General features: G+C 47.4%; 1 protein-coding gene across 6 annotated transcripts in view; it reads left to right on the top strand.

The window, feature by feature from the left end:
- LOC119164063 (kinesin-like protein KIF12) overlaps nt 1–20,228 on the top strand; it is a 318,668-nt gene that overhangs the window by 13,761 nt on the left and 284,679 nt on the right. For 5 of the 6 annotated variants that reach the window (XM_075888720.1, XM_075888718.1, XM_075888722.1 and 2 more), the window contains exon 2: nt 3,681–3,764. The exons of the other annotated variant lie outside the window; for it this stretch is intronic. In XM_075888720.1, coding sequence (XP_075744835.1) covers nt 3,681–3,764 — 84 coding nt within the window. The remainder of the gene's footprint in view (nt 1–3,680; nt 3,765–20,228) is intronic. 6 annotated transcript variants of the gene reach the window in all.

Genomic DNA, 20,228 nt, shown 5'->3' with positions numbered 1-20,228 from the left:
GAAGAACGCTCGTTCGAACAATCGTGCTTACCTCCTGGTGGTTCCTCGAGACATGCGAGACGACGTCCTCTTCGCTTGCCATGACGAACCCACATCCGGTCATCTGGGCTACTCAAGGACACTTGCCAGAGTGAGCGAGAGGTACTATTGGCCAGGACTTTCAGCAAGCGTAAAGAAGTACGTAAAGAGCTGTCGGGAATGTCAGCGCCGAAAGCAACCATCTGTTAAGCCAGCTGGTTTGCTTCAGCCCATTGAAGCACCCTGCACGCCGTTCGACCAAGTCGGCATGGACATTCTCGGGCCATTTCTTATGTCTGCGGACAGCAACAAATGGGTGATCGTCGCGACCGACTATTTGACACGCTACGCTGAAACCCAGGCGATCCCACGAGCCACGGCTTCTGAGGTAGCACAATTTTTCATGCGCCACATCGTGTTACGACACGGTGCTCCTTCCAGTGTAATAACGGACAGAGGGACGGCATTCACGGCGCAGCTTACGGACGAAGTTTTCAAACTGAGCAACACCAGACACCGAAGGACAACTGCGTACCACCCGCAAACCAACGGACTTACTGAACGACTGAACAAGACCCTCGCAGACATGATCTCAATGTACATCGACGTACAGCACAAAACATGGGACCGGATCTTGCCTTACGTGACCTTCGCGTATAATACCGCCGTGCAAGAGACCACGCGATTCACGCCATTTCGGCTTCTCTACGGCCGCGAAGTGCAGACCATGCTAGACTCAATGCTACCGTGTCAGGACGAAGACGAGTTGGCAACAGACGCCGAAGAATTCGCAGAGCGTGCCGAGGAAGCCCGGCAGCTCGCGCGACTGCACATCGGCCAGCAACAGCAGGCAGACGCACGACGCTATAATACCCGCCACAGAGAAGTGTTTTACAACCCCGGAGATCAAGTTTGGGTGTGGATGCCCGTCCGCCGCCGTGGCCTTAGTGAAAAGTTGCTGAGGCGGTACTTTGGCCCATATAAAGTGTTACGCCGCGTCAGTGACGTGAACTACGAAGTGGTTCCGGACTCAACACCCCATGCACGGAGCAGGACACGGCTGAGGCCGGACGTCGTTCATGTGTTGCGCATGAAGCCATTTATTGCGCGTTGTTCGTAACTTTTCCTTTACCGTACAGCGTTCTTTGTGTTTTTTGTTTATTTTGTGAACTTACTTTCTCGTTCATTGACGTTTCCTATGTTGGCACGCTCTTCAATTTTTACTTTCACTTCATCCGAATTTCCATTTTTTTTTTCACGTGCCTATGTAGTAGCACCGCGGTGCTGCTATGTACTTTCCTTTCCTCTTTTTGGTACTTGTTTTTTTTCTTTTCGGAAGGGGGGATAATGCCGCCAGCACGTAGTGGGTTGACAGCAAGAGCGGCTCAAAATCTGGAGGAAAAAAGAAGATCGCGTTCTTCTTTGCTCGAGAGCCAGCCACGACTGACGCATCGTCCTAGTGCTAGCTACCTGGTGCTTTATTAAATCCCCCAGTACTTGTGACTCATCGTGACAATATGAAACAGCAACAAACCTCTCAATTCTCAAGCTACATACACGAGAGGCATTCGTCAGTTGCCGCTTGTCACTCTTTATTTTCCTTTCAATGAAAGTCTTCTTTGAGGATCGCTTGGGAAAGAAAACACCTGCCGTGCATTCCTAGAATGGTTCACGCACTGTGGCACGTAGTCACCTTGTGGGACTCGCGGAAAAATTAGACGGGTGACAATGTGGTAGGCGCCGCAAGTGAAACGCGTGGTTTGAGCCAAAACATGGCGGATGCGCGTGGCGAGGCGGCGTCGATCATTTCAGAGAATGACCACCCTCTAAGCGGGGGCGTGCGCATCGAGGCACTTCAGGTCATGAACCATCATGCTGAACGGTCTCACTTTGCTGCGCTAAGCTCCACTGGAAGGTTCTGCTGTTCGCCTGAGGTCTTGATGGTTTCTTCGCTGCAGTTCACTCCTCTGTGAGAACCCAAGTACAAACGTGGGCACACTAGCTTATGCACTTTGCAACGCAAAGCGTTAAATTGTGGCCCATGACTATCACAGTGCCCGCTTGTTGAAGGATAGCGGTATTTTAATGGAGTCGAAAATGCTATAGTCCCGTTTGCTCAGATTTGGGTGCACAGTAAAAAAACCCAGATGGTCGGAATTTCTGGAGCCCTCTACAACGGCGTCTCTCATAATCATATGGTGGTTCTCGGACGCTAAACCACACATATATTTTATGTATCGAAGTAAAGCGGTAGCCACGTGCCTTTTAGGGCTAAAGTTCCTTACACCGTGGGTCGTTCCTTCCTATGTAGTCGTATCATGGCCGTTGTATGAAAAAGCGCGTTTCGAGAGCGCCCACGGATCGAATGCGCGGCGCTCTTGTGGTAGTTACTATTGAGCGCATGCAATTTGTATGACCTTTGAAATCTTCTTTTAATATCCGTCTAGCGTGTGTGATTACCGATATTGGTTTTACATACCTGTAGCCCTTGCGAATTCCCGGTTTTCGCGAAGAAAACCGGGAATTTGCAATTGTGAGAACATTTTACTAGGATCTACAAAATCACTAACTAACCGATCTGGAAGAGCTACACTTCTCCTAATGTATCGAAATTCATTATAGCAATCGTGAGTATGTCGCTTCAGAAAACATTGCTTCAGATTTATTCATTTCATTTAAAATAGGTGACTTCAGCAATTACAGTTGCCACTGCTCATTTAATGCAAAATAAGATATACTTGTTAGTTCCTCCAACACGTCTATAGTATTTATACAACACAGTATAAGATGCAACAACCACGAAATAATACTTAGCGTGTGTGCGATCTTGGAAAAGAGGGCTCGAGCCTTTTTGATGAAATTTCAGAGACAGTAACTTCAATAATGAAAATGGAGCGACCTGTTATGAATTGAATCATATGAATACTGTGAGATGAAAAGAGTGATAAAAAGTTTAAAAATAGCACCACAACTGCTTGCGTTCGTGCGCTATGGAATGGTGTCGTCCTTTTCCGTCACGACGTTCCTAATGTAATGCAACTAATTCAATCTTACATTCAACAGTGCACACATAATCGTGACAAACAGCATAAAAATAGGTTTTCTTTGTTCTTAATTTAGAATGATTCTAGTCTCTTTATTTTTTAGTTTTTACATTTTCGCATAATAAAACGAGTTGACGATTGCTTTACAGCTTCGTCGGCGACATTTTTCAGGGATAGTATCTGATTGGGTGCACATTCGTTGGCGACACAAACGCACAACAGGTGCTCCGTTCCACAGCCGATACGCATATATGTTTACGTTCACACCACCCCAGCCACTGGCTGCAAACGTTGTTGCATCCAGCAGTCATGATACCACCTTGTAGTTCTGTCTTACCTCCATTTTTTTTTCTAATTTCCAACTTATCTCCAGTTTTATTCTAATGCCTGCCTATAAGCCCTTACAATCCTTGTCATTAGTTACGGCTATTTCTGAAAGCTGTCGCATTGTGGTGTCGTGCATTCTCCCGCAATGCTATGTGGTGCTAATGTTAATTTTCGTAAAAGCGCTCGCACATTCCTTCCATAGAAGAAGTTCTGCTGTCTGTTTTTCCGGAGCCTGCTCTTTGTGCCTTGTTCAGGACAAGGGTTCATACTTATGTCACCTTTATTCCACAGGCCCGGCACAGCTTCTTCTCAGGACTCGTTGATGACCCTCAACCTTGATGACAGCGGAGGGGACAACATCAACGTAGTCGTTCGGTATGTACGCGTACTCAGATGCCCTCTCATATAGTTGTAGGAGTGCGACGACTACGCATGTGTTGCTTAATAAAACTGATGTTCTGATCTTCGGTAACGGACGCTTCGCATTTACCTGTTGTGGCTGATCTAACGAAACATAACGAAAAGTTATTCCAGTTCAATGGCATAAAATTCACAGGACATACATTTTCGAGCGTAGGCGATTACTGATCAGGTTTTGGTGCTTATTAAATAGAAAACTGACTTTTATTATCGAAAGACTACTCTTTCACAATACCAAAATCACCCTGCGTGCCGCGAGAAGACGCGTGTCAAACAAGAAAGCGCGCAAAAATAAAATGTGGGTAGCCACCTCACCTTGAAATTCCCGCAACAACATCCATGATGTCACAGGATTTGACGGAGTTTTCTTGGGCCTACGTGGAAAAGTACACTGTATTTTCAGGGGACAAAGACTTAGCATGCCAAGTTTCAGGAATTTCCACGAACCAAAAAAAAAATCATTCGGTATCCCTGATGTCAGGTGCATATCTCAGCGCGAAACATAAAAATGAAACCTCGACGTAATTTGAGTATATTATAATGTTATATCACGGTGAAATCGACGGAGTTAGATTTCACGGTTGAGTTTACCAATATGAACTGCTCTTTAGTGTCTCTTTAAGGCAATCTGACCCCGATAGCGAGTCATCCTAAAAGAACTGCGTTATAGGTCGCACGACGTAGTTATGCAGGTAGGTAATCATGCCGGTGTCGTGTTCCTGCAGAAAGAAGGCAGGGAAGTCCAGCTGGTGCAGCAATACACGTAACGGGAAATCTGATCAGGTGACTATAGAATTGGCAGAGAAAGCAAGACAGTCTAGTTTCTATAACAAGTAAACATATAGCGAAGACGGCACTGAAAATATGACGGCGGTAGCTTCTAGCAACACGTCTAGTGCGCTTCTCGTTTATTCGAAAGTGATATTTTTCGGCTGAGTCTGAAAACTTCGAATAAAATTAAAACCAATATTCTAGAAAGTCTTTCCTTATCGGCAAAATGGGGCAAGGCCAGTGCGAGTCTGACTTGATACTCTCTTTTCATCATGAGAATTGTCCCTCGTCCCCGGCTGAAGCGAAACGGTTCTGAATGGTTACAGACGTGGCGTGAGGGCGCACCTACGCAGTTTGCATAATACCTAATGACTCGCGTTCCGGCGCCAGATAGTTCATGTTCAAGCCACAGTGCGATGTGGCAACGTGAGACAACAATAGGCCTCGATAAAAGATCTGACTGTCATGTCAGAACCAGCCAATGGCCGAAAAGCTCGCGATCAATAATTGAAAAAAAAAAAAAGCGTTAAAATGCGCACATGACCGCCGCATCATCGAGGGCCGCATTTATTGATTCGCTCCGGTGCCGAACACAGTGCCGACTCTTAAATCTTACTCGCGAAGTGGTTGGCCTGAAAATTAGCCGACGGTTCAATTCAAGAGCTGTAAAAAGTTTGAGAGTCGGCTTGTTGGCGAACTACCTTCAATAGCACAGGGGCGGCCAACAGACGAAGACTTGGGTTGGGTACGTATGATATAAAAGCGTAAGTTTAAATAAAAAAAGGTGAATCGACTGGAAGACAAACTAATAAAAAATACATGGCTCCTCCCCCTATATAGAAATCGGTATAACACGAAAGTGCAGCGTGTCATCACAGAAGAAGTTCAGCGGTTTTTGTGCACTGTTTCAGAAACAGCAAGGAATTGCAAAGTCCCGCTAACAATGGCAAGCAGCTCGACACTTTCAGCATACACCTCATGCAGAAAGCACAAACGAAATTAGCATTGACAGAACGAGTGTGAACTAGCATCCGTCACAGCTTAATACTTAAGGGTGCTGTTCAAACAGAAACACACACGAAACGAGCGCACAAGTACACACAGGACAAGCGATAACTGTCACGATTCTTCTGTCATCGCGTCTCAGCAGCGCGCTCAGAAACGCGGCAGCGTACGAAGTGACGTTCGTCCTCTCCCGAAGAACCGCCTCCACGGTGCCGAAGAACCGCCTCCACTACGCACCGTGGAGGCGGTTCTTCGTTGAGACGACGACTTTTAGAGCGCGCCCAACGCGAGCTCTTCGCGCCACCTCGCTACTGATAACAAAAGCGAGCCAAAGTTTTGGAGCTCTCAGGGCCGCCTAACGGTGTGCGGTGTATATAAAAACAGCTAAGTGGTTTTTTGGGTGTGTTGGTACGGCATATTGAAAAGAAACAGTGCGACAAACAAAAAAAATTGCCCGCAGCTTCCATCGGAGGAACACTGAGGAGGATGCGGAGCATATAATTGGTTAACGGGGTGTTAAAGTGCGACTTACTTGGGTCGATGGCTAAATTGGTTAACGTGGTTGTGAAATGGGGTGTTAAATTGCGACTTACTTGGGTCGATGGCTAAATTGGTTAACGTGGTTGTAGGAGGGGGTGTTAAATGAGTGAACACGTACACACGTATGCGAAAGGGCGGCGCTGGTCGAAGGGACGTCGATCATTGTGTTTGTGGATTCGTTGGAATTCATTTCACCGCGACCTTGGACGTCGACGCGCCGTACAAACCAACCGACGAGCGGCAACTGAGCGAGCGAGCGCCGACCTTGAGTATATATACAGCTCGACGGCGCATGCACTGTCAGCTGTTGAATGTTCTCGAAGCGCGACGCCACATGCGCGTCCACTGGAGAATCAGGAGAATTGTAGATGTCGAACGCGGTGTGTAGAGGAGGAAGGGTGCACAGATGGTGGAGGAGTGAAGCACGCGCGGTGTGTAGAGGAGGAAGGGATGCACAGATGGTGGAAGAGTGGGCGACGGCGCGACGGCGCATGCGCGCGCGTCAGCTGTCGAATGTTCGAGAAGCGGTGCGGACGGCGCGGACGGCGCACTACAAGGCGCGAGTACAAGATGCTCCGCATCTAAAACGAAAATCACAGCATATCCACGGAGGGAATGATGATGATTGGGGTGAAGCGTCCATCAGCCCGTCCGTGCTTCCGTCCGTCCGTTCGTTCTTGCTTTTGTCTATCCGTGCGACCATCCGCCCATCCATCCATGCGTCCATCGGTCTGTCCATGCGTCCATCCGTAAGTACGTCCATCGATCTGTCTGTCTTTTTGTTCGTGCGTCCATACGTCCGTACGTCCGCGCGTCGATCCACCAGTCCGTCCATCTGTTAGTTTGTCTGTCTGTCCGCCCGTCCGTGCGTCTATCTAGTGAACACTACAAGTACCGTGATCTCCCATCTCGCATCTCCTGTGGCACATACCCGCTCCAGAGCGGGTATGTGCCACCGGTGGCTACGTACTACTACATACATTCAAGGAATGGACATACCCACGCCTTAAGGAGTTTCTTTCCTAAAAGAACCAAAAAAGGACACACACATAGCGCTAACTTACAACAAAATTTTATTCTTCGAACCCCGCAATAATAGCTATGCAGTGAAACGAAAAAAAAGAAGAAACAAATGTGACAGTCGAAGAAAAATGAAAAACGAACATCATGAAAATTTGGCATATCCCGCGTACAATGGTAATCGATGATATGTAATACCCGTGACACACGGGCAAAAGTGAAGTACTTTGAAGTAAACCCCTTTTGTCGCCTAAGGGGACCATTTGCAGAAAGGAGTGGCGCTGATGACACACGACACCAGACTACTGCTTTAGGCGGTGCCTCAGAAGAACGCTGCGGAAAAAATGGCGCTGTTTGTGGAAGCAGCAAGATTGGAAATATTAAAAAGAATCTGTGCATGTACATCACATTCAGCGACGCCGGAGCATAAAACCTTTTTTTTTATTGTCTGGTGGCTTATAATGCGCATACCTATAATTTTCTTTCGCTTTTTTTTGCGTTTTTAGCAGAAACTTATGCTCGTCTGGCAACTATGAACAGTCGGTGTTTTGCTGTTTTTGTTTTTTGTAGTGCTTTTTATTTGGCTGCGTCCAGCTGGGTCAATGACGGCGTGCCGCGTTTCATCGTGGTCCTGTGATGTCTCAGCGCAGAGACAGAGACAAAGCAACAGTTGAGGTGGGCCTGACTCTTGTCGCCCTCGGCTCCATCGAAGATAAGCTAAACGCTGCGAAGGCAAGAGTGATGAGCCTCAAACAAATACTCGTCATGAACAGCTTCATTTTGACTGCTTCCGCACTGTCCCCCCGAGCCATCAACCGCGAAAGTTGGGCCTATGTGCGCAACGAACGCTGGTTCGAAGACACATTGCCGTTATTAGGCGACGCCCACTTTAAGCAGTGTTTTCGAGTGAGCCCAACACAGCAACTGCCGCTGCCAACCCTAACATGATCGCGCTAGTGACGTAATGCAGGCGTTTGAGAGTATGGACAGACTATAGGCCTTCACTTTTGAACAAATCGCACTGCTGGTGAAAATGAAAACATTTTCTCAGAGAAAAAAAATACTGACAGGGCACCGGAGTGTTGCGCCACGTTTTCTTCTATTGATAAATTATGCACACTGTATGCGAGAGTACTCCCTTCCTGCCAGAAAAGTAGATGCGGGATCTGCTTTTGCGAAAAGCATCTTTGCCGGAAAGGAGGTACTTCTTTGTCGTGTGTCACTGTGCCCGAACGCCTTTTTGAAAGACGTCCCCTCGTCTAAAGGACTTCAGGGTGCCCGTGTGTCAGGGGCATAAAGCACGAATGAGCAAGGTTGACATGTCCCTTTAAAATCAGTAAAACGTTACGAGGCACAGGCAAATTACGGCGTACATGACTTCCATGTCATGATTATCATGTTTGGACCTATTATTTAACTTCGTATGCCTAATTCGGTGTATGTGGAGCTAGCGAAATAGCGGCGAGCGCATCATGAAGGGCCCAATATACTCCGACGTAACGTTGACGCGCGCTCACGTTGGGTGCAGCGACGCTACGCTAGGGAAACGCGAGCACTCTACAGTATGACGCCAGGCGTTACCAGCGTCCGTCGGCGCGGCCCAAGGCAACTGGCGCAAATTCGAAGCGCTGCATTTCGCGCCGCCGACGTTACGCAAGCAGCACCTCGTCTGCCTCTCTTCATGACGGAGTGACGCCGGGGGCGCTCAAACGCACATGCGTAAAAGCAACGCAGTGCCTGCGAGCATATGGCAGGCAGATCGGCGCCTGGCGTGGCACCGCCAGCTTGACGCCACGAAACGAACGCCGGCGTGCACGCGCGCCGGTTGACATCGAAGTGTATTGGCGCTTTGAGTGCGGCTTGTCGTCATGTTCTTACATGACGCGCATCTCATTATTACCATGTTTGCACCAGTCACATACTTTCGTCATCCATTCACGTGACGTAATACAAAATTTGGCATATGTGAAGCTAGCGAAACGGCACGAGCGCATCATGAGTGTGGCATGTAGTAATGCTTTACATGACACGCATGTCGTGAGTATCATGGTTGCACCAGTTACATACTTTCGTCATCCATTCACGTCCCGTAACACCAAATCTGGTATAGGTGAAACTAGTGAAACGGCTGCGAGCGCATCATGAGCATGACATGTAGTCATGTTTTAGGGACGAATCTCCCTAAAGCGGGACCCGTTCGTCCCTCGTCGTAGTGCGTAACCAGTCTTACATTATCACCTAGAAGGTGGTGCCATTGGAAAATTTCTCCTGTGCGTTGTTGAGCAAAAAAAAAAAAAAATCGCAGCGTGCGCGTTAACTAAAAGCCGAATTCTCCTGTCTCTCATTCTCCATTAGCAGCCACTGGCATGTACATTAAACACTATCTGACAAGAAAGGGTTGCTACGTTATACTCGCTGGGCGTAACGTCCTTGGCTTTAGAAACGTTTAGCGAGCGTTGTGCCACAGTACCATGAATACAGTGAACTAAAGTGTATACCATAAACTCGAGGTAGTTAAATGTTGAAATAGACACGAAGCGCAAGCACTAAGAAAGTGTGTGTGTGTGTGTGCCACCTCTCGTTTAGTCCTTGGAATGTCCGCTGAATGGCGGTGCTTCTATACGCGGAATATATGATGAAAAGATGCGAAATGGTGGTACTTGGAGTGTTGACTAGATGGACGAACGGACACACAGCCAGATGCATGGACGGACGCACGGATGGCTGCACGGACGTATGGACGCATGGACGAACGCAGGGGCGGATGCACGGACGAACGCAGGGATGGACGCACGAATGGACATGCGGACGCACGAACAGACGCACGCACGGACGGGCGGATGGACGCATGGACGGTCACACGGGCGGACGCATAGATGGACGGAAGCAAGAACGAATGGACGGATGGATGCATGCTTCGCCCCACTCTATCATTCACCGCGTGGATATGCTGCCATTTTTTTACATGACACGTATCTCATGATTATCACGTTTGCACCAGTCACATACCTTCGTCATTCATTCGCGTCCCGTATACCAAATTTGGTATATGCGAATCTGGCCACACGGCCGCGAGTGCGTCATGAGTGCGGCATGTAGTTATGTTGTTGCATGACCGAATGTAATGATTTTCTTGTTGCGGTCTGTCGCTTGTGTTTGCCATGCAGTCATGTCATACCACACCAGTTTTGCAACATGTGAATGAAGCCAGCGCAAGAGCAGCAAGACAGTGAAATGTAAATCATCGCATTCAATACATAATGTCATGATTTTCATGTTATGACTAGTCACCTATGCGCGTCACACAGTCATGTTATGCCATTATCTAAACGGCCCAGAGTGCTAAATATTGTAGGTGGCTAGATAGATAGATAGATAGATAGATAGATAGATAGATAGATAGATAGATAGATAGATAGATAGATAGATAGATAGATAGATAGAATCAACGTCACCGAATTTCGCTAAGAAATGGTTCGCATTTAAAACCATTCTCATAGCGCGCGTAATCAACCCGAAAAAAAGGCAACTTCCTTTTGGGTCTGGGTTGTTCTTTTGTGCTGTTTCTTTTTATTATATAAAGGACTTGCTGTTAGCACGCCTGACAACGTGCGCTTTTTGGTGCAGTGGTTAACGGCGCGGGCTGCGATACGGGAGGTCACTCGTTCGGCTCTGCATTACGAATTCTTGCCTTCTCGTTTTAGGTGCGAAGCTCCGTACGATCTAGCGGGATCGTAAGGAGCACTAGACCACCGCCGTGGTGGTCTAGTGCTTCACATATCAGTAAACCCACACATCACGTTAAACACCACATATCAGTAAAAAAAAAATCGGCAGGTCCCACGTACCTGGGAATTGGTTTTATGCGAAGCTTGCGGAGGGAAGGTGACCATGTTGCAATTTTTTATTGAGCGACACGTCATGAAATGACGCTAAATATATGCACAAATGTTGCACGCAGAGACATATGTTCAAGAGTTGTAGATGTTTATATAACCAGTTGTTTGCACTTGCGCAACGATGCCAACTGGATCATGCGTATAGCAACACCAGAAGCTGATATGAAGTGCTGATGCTCGCAAAGATGTTGGCCCTGGACACTGCTGCATAAATCAACTTCAGCGCATGGCAACTAACCACAATTTACGTTAACCTGAAGTGACGGCCGTATCAAGGGAGTTCTGTAACGTTTAGAAAATTGGGTAGGCAGCACTGCAACCACTACTGACGTTTCACGAAGACAAGCGTCTATTTGAAGAGTATGCTTCAATGCTACGCAGAATGCTTGAGTTCGATTCCAGCTGGGACCCTGAAATTCATTATCTGCATTCATCGGGCGGGTCAACGCTGCCCATGTCAGGTTTTTGTTAACACTGACATTTATTCTATGCCTTCATTGGGTCGGCGTTTCCTATGTCGGGTATTCCATGACTTTCACGCTTTAAAATTGCCTTTTTGTGTTGTTGTCGTTCCTGGGTAGATACTAAGTGTCAATCACCTGTGGCACATACCCGCATAACAACGGCGCATACCCACCCATGGGTGTGTGCCCCTGTCTGGCGGGACACTGTTTGACGACGTATGCGACGGGATTGTGACATTATTCATGTCTTGACCAGTGCATCATATTCGTCGAACCATCTTACCCTCCCATGCTAATTTTGGTTCACGCTAAGTGATGGAGGTGACCTTGAAAGCACCCAAACGTAAGCGGCTAGATAGATAGATAGATAGATAGATAGATAGATAGATAGATAGATAGATAGATAGATAGATAGATAGATAGATAGATAGATAGATAGATAGATAGATAGATAGATAGATAATTATCCTCAAAGTCGCCGAAGTTCGCTAAGAAATGCTTCGAATTTAAAATCAATCTAGGGAAGCTAATCCCTCCGGCATAGCCAGCACAACTGTGATGAGGCACCAAGACGACGCTGAGTAAGGTACAATGTGTCGGCTAGAACACGCAAGTACGTCCACTGAATCACGAGCGGTTTGCGGCTCATGTCGTCGTGGCACGCGCCAAAGAAGAAAGGACAGGTCACGTTCGCCAATCAGATGGAGGAAAAGATGGAGGCCTGGCCGGACGCCAACGCTCGGGAGGCCGACATTGCCGGATGTACCTCATCGGACGTCAACGCCCGAAGGACTCCGTACACGGCACGTCTTCTGCTCCGGCGCCCAGTGGACACAGAACCTCCGACAACCCACCTGACCCTTCCCGTCCGACAACGTCGACACTGCCGCAGCTGCTTTGTCAGTCCCCAAATGCGTGCGCACGCGTTTTGTTTCAACTGATCAGATTCTAAAGATGCTTTGCCAAATTTTTGTGTGTTCTTCTGCTAGAATATATGTGAGTGCAGTGCAAGTTGCGTTCACTTCTTTGCTGCCCTAGACAGCATCTCTTGCATGACTCATAAAAGGTTGCTGCCCGAACCTTTATTACATGACAACAGCATATCCACTGTTAGGAATTTGCTCTGTCGCGGTGGTAGCGGTGGCGAAGAGCGGCGTGCCGTCGAGCGGACTTCGATGAAGCCTTAGCCCGAAGGTGAAACAGGGAGGCAATTCGTTTGGAAAACAGCAACAAAATAGCGTTTACTGAAGCAGGTTGTCGTTTTACAGAGCCGGCCAGCACGACAACGTCGGCTGGGGCAAAATCTCTTAACATGGGGCCGGCTCGGCCTTAAATAGCGTCCTTGGTCCATTCTCTCGGACCAGTTCTCGGGCTCGGAGGGGGAGATGTAGCCATACCCGGAACTGCAAAGTGGCCCGGCGGAGGAAACGACGTTATCCCCGGACTGCACGGTTCTCCTGCACAGAAGGCGGCGCTGGGAGGGGGGGGAGGGGAGACAGTTCGTCGAAGCAGGGCTCGATCTCGTGAGACGTGCTGCCGAGCGAGGAACATGTCTGTGGCACAACAGCACCCCCGCCGCCAGACAATGCATCCGGAGTTTTGAGCCGTCAGCGCGGCTCGGAAGGAGGGATGCTGGTTGACCATCGGTAGCCGTTCCGCTCTCTCCGCCCGTTGAGACTTCCATAGGCCTGCAGAGGTTCACTGGAACGACGGAGTCGGACACAAAGGCGAACCACTCCGGCCAAAGCAAGCACCCTCCAAATGCTGATCAAATCGCCAGACCAGCAGAAACGAAAATATTTCCTCGAGATTTAACTGAGCTAAAAAAATAGCATCACGAGCAATGTATCTGAGGAGCAATACATAATGTGGACACTCCTTTATAGTGCATGACACTGCTAAACCTAACAGATTTTCTTTTTTTCGTGAGCGATTCTCGATTGTGACCCGGGCAGATTAGGGACGATCGAAGCTGCTGAGTTTAAATCAATTTGGCCCCGAAACTACAATTTAGAATACCAAGCAATTATGAATCACGCACATTGGCATCCCACCGCTGCCACCACTGTTAGGAATTTGCTCTGTCGCGGTGGTAGCGGTGGCGAAGAGCGGCGTGCCGTCGAGCGGACTTCGATGAAGCCTTAGCCCGAAGGTGAAACAGGGAGGCAATTCGTTTGGAAAACAGCAACAAAATAGCGTTTACTGAAGCAGGTTGTCGTTTTACAGAGCCGGCCAGCACGACAACGTCGGCTGGGGCAAAATCTCTTAACATGGGGCCGGCTCGGCCTTAAATAGCGTCCTTGGTCCATTCTCTCGGACCAGTTCTCGGGCTCGGAGGGGGAGATGTAGCCATACCCGGAACTGCAAAGTGGCCCGGCGGAGGAAACGACGTTATCCCCGGACTGCACGGTTCTCCTGCACAGAAGGCGGCGCTGGGAGGGGGGGGGGGGGGGGGAGACAGTTCGTCGAAGCAGGGCTCGATCTCGTGAGACGTGCTGCCGAGCGAGGAACATGTCTGTGGCACAACACCACAGACGAATGGGCGAACGCTTTGCCTCACTCATGATAATTCACTCCATGGATATCTGTAATTTGCACAGGACACGCTCGTCACTACACTTAGTTTTTTGGTGGACTAACGACACGTTTTGAGGACTTACGTGGACGTTCCTCCCTCATTGAGCTGGATTTTTTCTTAGAGTGTAGAGTGCTCGCGTCTTGCTAACACAGCATCGCTGTGCCTGGCGTGTGCGCCCGTCAACGCTACATAGGAGTATATTGGGCCCTTCATAATGTGCTCGCGGCCGTTTTGCTAGCTTCACATATACTAAATGTGGTGTTAAGTGACTTCAATGGATGTCGAAATATATAACTGGTTCAAACATGATAATAGTGACACGCGTGTCATGTAAGAACATGACAACATACCCAGCTTATAAGGTGTCGACGGCCGTTTCGCTAGCTCCCCATATACTAAATTCGGTATCACGTGACGTGAATAGATAATGAAGGCAAACGACACATCCAAACATGATAATCATGATACGGAAGTCATGCACATCATCATTTACCTCCACTTCCTAACACTGCGCTCATTTTAAAGTGACATATAATCAACCATCCTCATTTCTGCTTCACATATCATCGATTCCCACTGTACGTAGCATCTGTCACTTTTTCTAATTTCGCGCGATGTGGTCACGGACACCAGCGGCGGCGACGGACAACTGCGCATGACCCGAGTTGTGATCGCATAACAGCTTTCACTGTAATATTTGGCTCCCGTTCTTCTCGCAGGCCTGTTAGGATATAGTGTAAGATGTTCATCACAATAAAAAGCGTCAGATTTTTTTCTTTTTTTGCGCCCAGCGTGAGTGGACGACCGGTATCCTTCTATTCCCCCCCCCCTTTTTTTTTGTCACTCGTTTTCCCGCTAGTGACTCTGTAAGAGACTTCTTAGTCGAGATTATTTGATAGGAAAGCATTTTTCGGGCGCACACGCACTAGCGGCACCGTCGACAATCACTTTCCGTCGCTGAATAACTTGCCTCTTGTGCTACATTCTACTTTGTTCTCATTTTCTTCTAATAATTATGCACGTTTTATACTAACGGGCAATTTGTTTTCTATTTGCCATGATAATAATTTCTTTCAAGCCTCGCCCTCACCCACCTTTCTCCCCCCCCTCCCCCAAAAAAAATCCTGGCTACTTGCCTGGCTCGTAGCGTATTCTTCTCGTCTTGAGTCTTCGCCTCGTTCGAACTGATTTTGCGTAGAACATAGAGAAAAAAAACAGAAGGATGCAGAGCGCCAGAGCCACGAAGCAGCACAATTTCCGTCCTTACTCGCACGCATCGATGACAGTAGGAGAGGGCGATCGCTTCTGATTACATGCGCTCAAGCTCGTGACGTGCTCGAAGCATGATCTTGCGCTCGTGCCACTCCCAATGTTTCTTTTGTTCGTACACTAGGCTGAGTGTTTCTGGGCTGCAATCATCGTGAAAAAAAAATTGGCAGATCCCACGTGCTGAGGGAATCGATGATATGCGAAGCACGAAATAGGAAAGATTATAGGTCACTTCAATATCAGCACAACGTTACGAGACGGAGGTAAGTTATGCCGTAGATGACTTCCATGTCATATTATCATATTTGGACACTTCATTTACCTTCGTCATCTATTAATGTCACCTGATACCAACTTTGATAAATATGAAGCTTGCGAAACAGCCGTGAGAGTGCTATGAGCGTAGCAAGTTGTCATGTTTTACAAGACATCCATATTATGATTATTATGTTTAGAGCTGTCATTTACATTCGTCATTCATTCACGTCACGTAATACCAAATTTGGTATATGTGGAACTAGTGAAACGGCTGCGAGAATGCTATGAGTGAGCATATAGTCATCTAAGAGAACTTGTTGTTGGGCTAGTTGGTAGAGCATTTCGAAAAGTTAATTCGAATGCGAAAACTTGACACGATCACTCACACACGCACACCCATGTATCAAACACACAGCGCTCACTTCCAACTGATTTATTCATAGCTCGAAGGCTTGAATATACACAGGACACATTGTGCGCACACACACCAAAGAAGGCCAACAGCATACATTATCAAAACGTACAGTTAATCAATGTCATAGCCTTAGAGTGGTAAACTGGAGTTCGTTTGGTAAGAACGAAATTGAAGGGGCGCTTACACAGTGATCTTTATTTTTTTTTTTTCAATGAAAGAGGCCTCTAACACTTCACGTGCAGTTTTACTTGCGCTTCTGCCAAGAATCTTCGTCTCAGAAAATCGTACGTCACAACCACACGAGATGACATGCGCAACCAAGTGCGCATACTTGACATCTCTTTTCGTTAATTTTTGGGCGTGTTCCCTTAATCGGTCATTAATACACCGTTCGGTTTGGCCAATGTTCACTTTTCCGCAGGATAAGGGTATGGAGTACACAACCCCCATGGAACACTTAACAAAGGCCCTCTCATGTTTCTTCTGACAGCCGCGCTTCTTTCTATCGCACACACTTTGGCACAGTCTTCCAATTTTTTCTGGTGCGAAAAACACCATTGGTACGCCGTGCCTGGCCGCGACTTTCTTAAGGTTGTGCGAGACCTTATGGATATATGGCACAACTTGTGGCCTAATCCTTAAGGGCTGGGTAGCAGTCATCGCTTCCCGTGTTCCACGTTTAAACTTCTGCAGAAGTGATTCAGCAACGGCCGTAATGACCGATCGAGGGAACACAGCAGCCTCTAGTCGGCTCACCTGATTAAGGAAACTAAGTTTCATGCTGTGTGGGCACGACTTTTTTAGCGCTGATTCTAAGCAAAGAGACGCAACGCCCCTCTTCACAATCTTTGAGTGGGCAGAATCGTACGGCAACAGCTGCTTCTCAACACGAGGATGATAAGGCCAGCAAAGATGCTCATCGTTCCACGTGAGGCTTAAGTCTAAAAACTGCAGACAAGCTTCTTGAGGCAATTCAACAGTAAAGGAAAGCCCTCGTCCTAGTCTTATAAAAACGTTTAAAATAAAATCAGGGTATGTAAGGTCACCCTGTTTATCTAAAAGAATTAAAAAATCGCCAACGTACCTAAAAACCTTTAACCCCCCCCCCCCTTTCAAAGCATTGTTGAAGTCCCTATCTAGATCCGCTAAAAAAATATCGCAAAGGACCGGTGCGACACAGGAACCAATGCAGGTCGCGGGTTCGATTCCCGGCTGCCGCGGCTGCATTTCCGATGGAGGCGGAAATGTTGTAGGCCCGTGTGCTCAGATTTGGGCGCACGTTAAAGAACCCCAGGTGGTCAAAATTTCCGGAGCCCTCCACTACGGCGTCTCTCATAATCATATGGTGGTTTTGGCACGTTAAACCCCACAAATCAATCAATCGAATTCCTTGCCGCTGAAGAAAGGGCTTTTCGTCAAAGATAATAAAAGTTGCATTAGGATAAAATTCTAAAAGCGATAAAAAAATTGTCTACATTAACGCCCGCGTCATTGATAAAATCGACGTCACCATTCTCTTCTATGCAGGATTTTACAGAGGCTAGAAGCTTGACATGCGGCATGGAATAATACAGATCTACAACGTCCACTGAGAAGGCGTTGCCTGTGGTAACGCGAGACCGCAAAAAGTCGCACACATCACTTGAGCCCTTTGTACGGAAAGGGTCATTCACCACAAGATTCTTTAGCTTGCTCTGAAGAAATCTGCTAACGCTAATCTGCCAAGACCCTCCTTCACTAACAATAGTGCGAAAAGGTACATCCGGTTTGTGTGTCTTGGCCGAGAAAAAAACGTTCAGGTTGCTCTCTTTGCTGTTCTTTATGTCCTTAGCTAACATTGTAAGCCCAGAATTCTCGCGAAAATCAGCGAGCTTAGACCTAACGCGCGTCGCTCCCAACTTAACTGGGTCCGCGTGGTCCACTACAGTCTTCTTCCGCAATGGCAGGCTGCTCAACACCTTCGATGGCTGAGGCAGCAACTGGGCGCTCTCACGGAAGGGAGGTGGAAGCAGGTCCTGAACCCACTGCTCAAGGTGTTTGACAAGCAAAGAAGGGAAGAACGAAAGCGCATTGTGGTGCTACAAGACGCATACATTCCGACAGAAATCGAGAGATGGCTTTTGAAGGGACCAAAGTTTACCGTCCCGCCTCGCATTTCTGCCCATGAACTTGTCGGACTAAACAGGGATTTGTCTGTGAAGGCCAACCAAGACCGGGACAGATGCCTACAAGATGGTATGAACTGTTTATCGAAATGTGCACCGCAGAATCAAGATAGACCTAAAGTTAAAGGCTTGTATAACATCGTGTCGTTCTTTAAAAACCACAAATTAACGTTAATGCTAGCCGACAAAGAAAGTTGCTTTGTGGTCATGCCTGAGGGAGCTTACAAAGAAAAGGCTTTAGCGGCTATCAAGAACAACTTCGCCCAGTTAAGTTGGAAGCGAATCGCGTTAGGTCTAAGTTCGCTGATTTTTGCAAGAATGCTGGGCTTACATTGTTAGCTAAGGACATAAAGAACAGCAAAGGGAGCAACCTGAGCGTTTTTTTCTCGGCTAAGACACACAAACCGGATCCACCTTTTCGCACTATTGTTAGTGAAGGAGGGTCTTGGCAGATTAACGTTAGCAGATTTCTTCAGAGCAAGCTAAAGAATCTTGAGGTGAATGACCCTTTCCGTACGAAGGGCTCAAGTGATGGGGGGGTTAGAAAAAGGTGGTAACGATTTAGAGCACAGGGTACTCTACTATGGATGTGTGCGACTTTTTGCGGTCTCGCGTTACCACAGGCAACGCCTTTTCAGTGGACGTTGTAGATCTGTATTATTCCATGCCGCATGTCAAGCTTCTAGCCTCTGTAAAATCCTGCATAGAAGAGAATGGTGACGTCGATTTTATCAATGACGCGGGCGTTAATGTAGACAATTTTTTATCGCTTTTAGAATTTTATCCTAATGCCACTTTTATTATGTTTGACGAAAAGCCCTTTCTTCAGCGGCAAGGAATCTGCATTGGTTCCTGTGTCGCTCCGGTTCTTTGCGATATTTATTTAGCGGATGTGGATAGGGACTTGGGCAATGCTTTTAAAGGGGGGGGGGAGGTTTTAAAGGTTTTTAGGTACGTTGACGATTTTTTAATTCTTTTAGATAAACAGGATGACATTACATCCCCTGATTTTATTTTAAACGTTTTTATAAAACTAGGACGAGGGCTTTCCTTTACTGTTGAATTGCATCAATAAGCTTGTCTGCAGTTTTTAGACTTAAGCCTCACGTGGAACGATGAGCATCTTTGCTGGCCTTATCATCCTCGTGTTGAGAAGCAGCTGTTGCCGTACGATTCTGCCCACTCAAAGATTGTGAAGAGGGGCGTTGCGTCTCTTTGCTTAGAATCAGCGCTAAAAAAGTCGTGCCCACACAGCATGAAACTTAGTTTCCTTAATCAGGTGAGCCGACTAGAGGCTGCTGTGTTCCCTCGATCGGTCATTACGGCCGTTGCTGAATCACTTCTGCAGAAGTTTAAACGTGGAACACGGGAAGCGATGACTGCTACCCAGCCCTTAAGGATTAGGCCACAAGTTGTGCCATATATCCATAAGGTCTCGCACAACCTTAAGAAAGTCGCGGCCAGGCACGGCGTACCAATGGTGTTTTTCGCACCAGAAAAAATTGGAAGACTGTGCCAAAGTGTGTGCGATAGAAAGAAGCGCGGCTGTCAGAAGAAACATGAGAGGGCCTTTGTTAAGTGTTCCATGGGGGTTGTGTACTCCATACCCTTATCCTGCGGAAAAGTGAACATTGGCCAAACCGAACGGTGTATTAATGACCGATTAAGGGAACACGCCCAAAAATTAACGAAAATAGATGACAAGTATGCGCACCTGGTTGCGCATGTCATCTCGTGTGGTTCTGACGCACGATTTTCTGAAACGAAGATTCTGGCCAGAAGCGCAAGTAAAACTGCACGTGAAGTGTTAGAGGCCTTTTTCATTGAAAAAAAAAAATAAAGATCACTGTGTAAGCGCCCCTTCAATTTTGTTGTTACCAAGCGAACTTCAGTTTATAGCTCTAAGGCTATGACATTGATTAACTGTACGTTTTGATAATGTATGCTGTTGGCCTTCTTTGGTGTGTGTGCGCACAATGTGTCCTGTGTATATTCAAGCCTTCGAGCTATGAATAAATCAGTTGGAAGTGAGCGC

The sequence above is a fragment of the Rhipicephalus microplus genome, chromosome 3 (assembly GCF_043290135.1).
Source record: "Rhipicephalus microplus isolate Deutch F79 chromosome 3, USDA_Rmic, whole genome shotgun sequence".
In the NCBI taxonomy this organism is placed as follows: Eukaryota; Metazoa; Arthropoda; class Arachnida; order Ixodida; family Ixodidae; genus Rhipicephalus; species Rhipicephalus microplus.
Note: the sequence above shows the minus strand (reverse complement) of the source record. Positions and strands in the feature narration are given on the sequence as shown.